Genomic DNA, 5,596 nt, shown 5'->3' with positions numbered 1-5,596 from the left:
CAGAGCCCATTCTGGTTGCACCCGAGCCAGATGGACAGGAGGGGAGGCACGGACCCCAGTGTGTGGGCTGCAAGGGTCCCAGAGCACCGCTCTGCATCCAGTGGGGTCACAGACCCCTGCTGCGGGGCCGCCCTGGGCTGCAATGCACCTGCAATTCATGCCGCCCCACATTCAGCTCCGCCCTGGGAAGGATGCTGGCAGCATGTGGTAATCACTTTTTATTAAGGTTTGTTATTATAAAAATATATCATAAAAAGTTGTGGCTTATTTGTCCATTTACACTCTGGGGCAGAAGGCTCGCAAGGAGAGTGCTTTAGCATACTGTCCGGCTGGCCGCAGGTTCCTCCCCAGAGGAGACACACTCTCAAGTCAGGGCAGAGCCCAGGATGCACCGAACAGAGGCTGGGGATGGAGGCCCCTGCTGGTCCATGTCTGGTGGTCTTCAGGGACAGCAGGGAGGCGAGAGAGAGAAAACTGAGAGTGAGGAGGGAAAAAAAAAAAAAAAAAAAAAAAAAAAAAAAAAGATGGAAAGCTGAGCCTCTTCTGTCACCCCTTTCTGATCCGATGGAGGTAATGTGTCCCTCTGGGCAGTGTGAGTGTCCCAACCGCATTCCCCAGAGTGGGGATTTGCCATGGGAGGCTGTAACCTCTCTCCAGCCTCACACTGGCCTCCTTGTCCCTGCTGGCACCTGCTGGAGGCAGTGGCACTTCGGGAACAGTTCGGTGGCACCTCTAACTGTTACAGTTCAGTTACAGTTTGTAGGCACTTGATCCAAGGGTGACCATCCCTTGACTGCTGCTCCACGGCTCTAGGAAGAGGAGGCTGGGATTGAGAGTCCATGGATGGTGTTCAGAGGGTCCGGAGATTTGCCCACAGGGCTGGCAGGTTTTCTGTCCGTGGCTGCAAGAAGAACAGAGGGGGAAAGAAAGACAACAGCAGAGCAGTGGATTACCAGCCTCCAATTTTCCCGGGGAAACGGGGAGGGAAGGGGAGATCCATCTCCCAAGCAACAGGAACCACAGTGGAAAGAGACACCCCCTGCCATCTGCCTGGGAGCTGACCTGGACCCAGCTCTTGTGCTCCCACAGCCTGCTGGAGAAAGGCACCGAGTCTTGCCTTGTCCCCGGGCTGCTCAGCTCCCTGCCCACCTGCAGAGGTTTCTCTAATTTGCCGTGTGGGTGGAGTCACGCCTTGCTGTCACCAGACCAGGGACAGAGCTGTCCCCGCACTGCCTTTTTCTGGGGCTCCAGCTCTTTGAGGGGCAGGGGGAGCATTTGGGGGCACAGGCTCTTTTTCTGAATGTTTTTCGGTGTGCATCAACGTACAGCGGGGTGCTGCTGCAGGAAGGGCAAGGATCCGGATGTCAGGTCTGAGCCCTGTCTTTGACGCAGAGACAGGTCCTGCGCTGCATAGGGAGCGGCAGAGAGAGCGGCAGGGAGAAACCGGAGGGGAAAGGAGGGGAAGGGGAGAGGAGATGGGGCCTGCCGTCAGTGAAAGCTGGGCTTAAAATCCTTGTGAGCTCGACACGGCCCCAGGACCCGTGCAACTGCCGCACCGCCCCCGTACGCGCCATCGGGGCAGGCAGGGGGTGCGAAAAGCCCCGGAGCTGCTGCGGGCGTGGGCACGGGGCAGGGGCTGAAAACAGTAACAATCGTAAACCTTTTTCTTCCTCTTGCGGGAGAGCGACGGCAGTGAAATCAGAACAGGTCTGAGCCAGACGGTGAAATATCCCGGCCGACCGCCCTTTTCTCCCTTCTCTGTTCTTTCCTTTGCTCCCTTCCCTGCCTGCCTGTTGCCCCAGCTCCGGGCCGGCAGAACGGGTTGTTCTCCCTGAGCGGAGCGCGGCCACTGCCGGCACAAAGCCCCCCGGACCCTCCTGGACAGCGCCGGACCTCCCCGGCCCTCAGGCACTCTGGGGCCGCTGCCCAGGTAACCCGGCTTTGCCTGCCCCCGGGTCCAACAGAGCCGAACCAGAAATTCGATCCAAAGGCAAGGGGAAAAAACGTATTAAAAATTAAATTAAATTAAATTAAATTAAATTAAATTAAAATAAAATAAAATAAAATAAAATAAAATAAGTCCGCGGGCTGGGACCGGGACAGCTTGAGGACCGCCACGTCAGAAAATTCAGCCTCCGAGTCATTTAAAAAGTGAGAAGGATACTGCAAAAAAACAGACTAAATATGCACAGGGCATCTTTCCTCCAACATTTGTTTCCTTTTTCTTTCCTTTTTTTTTTTTTTTTTTGTTCTTTCTCTCTCTCTTTCTACATTTTTTTCTTTCTCTCTTCCTTTCGCTTTCTTTCATTTTCTCTTTCGCTTTATTTTTCTTCTTTCCTTTCTCTTTCCCTTTTCTTTCACTTTCATCTTTCTTGCTCTCCTTTTATTTCTCTTTCTCCTTTTCCTTTCCTTTTTTTTTCTCTACTCGCTCCATCCCTTTCTTAGTTTCCATTTCCTTTTTTTAAACAAAAAAAAAAAAAAAAAAAGGTTTACGATTGTCCGTTTTCAGCCGTTGATACTCGCAATAATTCATCCCTGAGATGACTGATACAAGTCACAGCAGGTTCCCGTAGTTAGATAGAAACGGCAAAAGGTCGTATAAAAAAATAGAATAAAGAAATGAACTAATAAGTGGGAAATGAATTGCAAATGTGAAAAATATTAGAAAGTTCAATACCACGAAAAAGGAGAAAGATATTGACGGGGATTTTATATCCAGAACAGATGAGATGGGAATTCTTAAACGAAACCACCTATCGAGGAAATAAAGCTTCCATAACTGAACCGAAATAATTAACGGGAGATAAAAGCAGTGTCCCAATTAGCAGCCGCTGGTAAAGGCGTTCAGACCAAACGCGTGCTCCGCATACAGACTTTATCTGAGTGCTGCCTGCGGCGGGGATCAGGGAAGATTTATTTATCACGCTGAAATCTGCTGCCTTCTACCCGGGCTGGCAGGGGAGCAGCGAGGCTGCCCTCGGCACGGCGCTCCGGGGGCCTGCGGGGGACCCTGCTGCTGGGCCGAGCGGCTGCAGCTCTGCCCGCACTGCGCTGCGGGCCCGCAGAGTCTGCGGGGTATGGGGATGGAAAGGCGAGGGCTCACCCTGGGTCGCTCCGCTTCCTCGGCCGTTCCCAGCGTGGGCGGCGGCACGCGGCGAGGAAAAAATGGTTTCCAGACCCCCACCCCCCCGGGATGCTCTGTCACGATACGGAGCCATCGAACACCCGGCCCGGGGGCTCTCCGCCGCCCCGTCGGGGCAAGCCAGTTCTCCCCCGCCGCCCCTTTCCGCTCCCGGCCCCCCGTGACCCCCGGCCCCCGCTCACCTTCCCTGCCGGGCTGCTTGAACGCCATCGCGCTGGCCAGGTCGCCGCCATGCACCGCCACGCCGGGGCCGTGGTGGCCCAAGGGGCTGCCCTGCGGTTGCCAGGGGTGGCCAGGGGGGATGTAGCCACCGGGACCGCCGTAGACGCCGTGCTGGTTGGAAGGGGGATAGGCGCAGGCCGGGAGGAAGCTGCCCACGGAGGAGAGCCCCGGGGCGGGCTGGGGACGGGCACAGACACTCGTCGGTCACGGGGCGGCGGCGTCCCGACAGCGTCCCCGGCGCCCGCCGCCCCCCGCCCGGTACCTGCGGGTACTTGATGTCCCCGTCCGCCGCAGCCTTGTCGATGCCGTTGACGGGCTGGGCAGGGGGGAAGGCCGTCCTGTTGACGCCGGGCCAGTCTTCCATTTTTGGGGGGTAGGCAGAGCCCTCGGTGCCAGCCAGCGCCCCTGGGCGGGACAGAGCCGCGGCGCCGTTAGCCTCGGCCCTCGCCCCCCGGCCGGGGGAGCTCCGCGGACAGCCGCGGGGGCGGCCCGCTGCCGGCCCCGCTGCGCTGCCCCAACCAGCCGAGGCGCTGCCCGCCGCCCCGGCACTTTCCTGCTCTCCATAATTTAGGAGGCCCGACTCCTCTCTCTTGGCGAAGGAGATTTATAAAAGTGACATCGGAATTTTAAAGATAAATGATTGCGCAGAGGGGAATGCATGAGGTTGATTTACCCGGGTTTGGGAAGGATAAAAGGACTCGCCCCCCGCCATACCCCGGAGCCGACGGGGGAACTGGGCCGGGGCTTGGGGCTGCGGTGCCATCCATCCGAAAAGACGCGCCTCCGGCCCTCTTCCTTCTCTAAAAAAACGGGCAGATTTCTCGGGGGACGCCAGCAGAGATCCGCCGTGTCGCCCGGCTCTCAGAAGCCATTTGCTTTCCCCTCTTTCCCTGCTTCCCCACCCCCCTCCCCCCCCCCGGCTTGTATTCCCCCCCTTTTTACCCCCACCCCCTCCGTGTTTTTTTCTTTGCAAAGGGAAATTCAGGGCTCCGAATTTGCGGTCGGCAATCTATCATCCTACGAAAATATTTTCCACATTTTTCATAAAAAGTTCAAGATGTCTGAGCCTCGCCGCATCTGGCCCCGCCGCTCCGTCCTGCCGGCGCGGGGTGCGGAGATCAAAAAAATAAAATGAAACAAAATGAAACAAAATAAAATAAAACAAAACAAAACAAAACAAAATAATAAAATAAAATAAATCCCCCAAAGCCCGGGCCAGGGTTAGCTGCTCGCCGCGTGGGGAAGGGCCAATGCCTGCCGAACCCGGCGCTCCCAGGGCAGCGCGGCCCGACAGCGCGCCTGTCGCAGTACCCACCCGTCTGCTCCATGAAGGTCCGGATGCCCAGGATGTTGGTGACAGAGTGAGCCGACGGCCAGGAGCGGGGCAGGCTGACATGGGCCGCCGCGACGGGCGCGCCGGGGTGGCTGCCCATCTTGGCGGCCGGCGAGGCCATAGGGCTGGGGTAGGGGTACTGGTAGATGTGGTTGTAGGGCAGCGCAGGCTGGGGGGGGCGGCTGCTTGCTGCCATCATAGGGGCCAGGCTGGGAGAGGCTCCCGATCTTGTTCCGCAGGATCCTGCTGATGGAGCTGACCGAGGGCACGTTGTACTTGTCGCAGACTCCATCCGCCAACAGCCGGTCACGGATCTCCCAGGCGAAGATGCCGGGGTCGCCCTGCTTGTAGTCGCGGATGTGCTTGACCACGTTGGGGGTGGTGACCCGTGGCTTGCTGCCGCCGATGGCACCAGGCAGGATGGAGCCCGTCTCATTGTAGCGGGCCAGGATCTTGCTGACGCAGCCGTGCGAGACGCGGAGCTGGCGGCTGATGTCGCAGGGCCGGATGCCGAGCTGCGCCAGCTCCACGATCCGCAGCCGGATGGCGTTGGGCAGCGGCCGCCCGTTGACGAACACGCCGCCCAGCTGGTTCACCTCCCCGTACGTGTGCTCTGCCGGGGCCGGGCCACGCCGGGCCGGGACACAGCGTTACCGGCGGCGGGCACAGGGAGCGGGGCAGGGGAGCAGGGGTAAGGGCACCGGTGGGAAGGGGCGGAGGGGGCACAGAAACGAGTCTGCGAAAGCCATGCCCCTCGGGCAGTCTGGCCAGCTCACATTTAAGGAGACTGGGACAGTGGGAGAGGAGAGGAGAGGAGAGGAGAGGAGAGGAGAGGAGAGGAGAGGAGAGGAAAGGAGAGGAGAGGAGAGGAGAGGAGAGGAGAGGAGAGGAGAGGAGAG

At 58.5% G+C, this 5,596-nt stretch overlaps 1 protein-coding gene across 1 annotated transcript; it reads right to left on the bottom strand.

Annotated features, from left to right (window-relative positions):
• Window positions 1-205: 205 nt before the first annotated feature.
• On the bottom strand, window positions 206-5,347 carry PAX1 (paired box 1; the record flags this gene model as incomplete). The annotated part of the gene is given in 5 exon segments (XM_035320543.1): window positions 206-901; window positions 3,325-3,541; window positions 3,627-3,769; window positions 4,680-4,875; window positions 4,877-5,347. Coding segments are annotated over 5 exon segments (1,119 nt in total), but the record flags the coding sequence as incomplete, so codon positions are not given.
• Window positions 5,348-5,596: the final 249 nt, after the last annotated feature.

The sequence above is a fragment of the Oxyura jamaicensis genome, chromosome 3, assembly GCF_011077185.1.
Source record: "Oxyura jamaicensis isolate SHBP4307 breed ruddy duck chromosome 3, BPBGC_Ojam_1.0, whole genome shotgun sequence".
Lineage (NCBI taxonomy): Eukaryota > Metazoa > Chordata > Aves > Anseriformes > Anatidae > Oxyura > Oxyura jamaicensis.
This window is presented reverse-complemented; position numbering and strand designations above follow the sequence as displayed.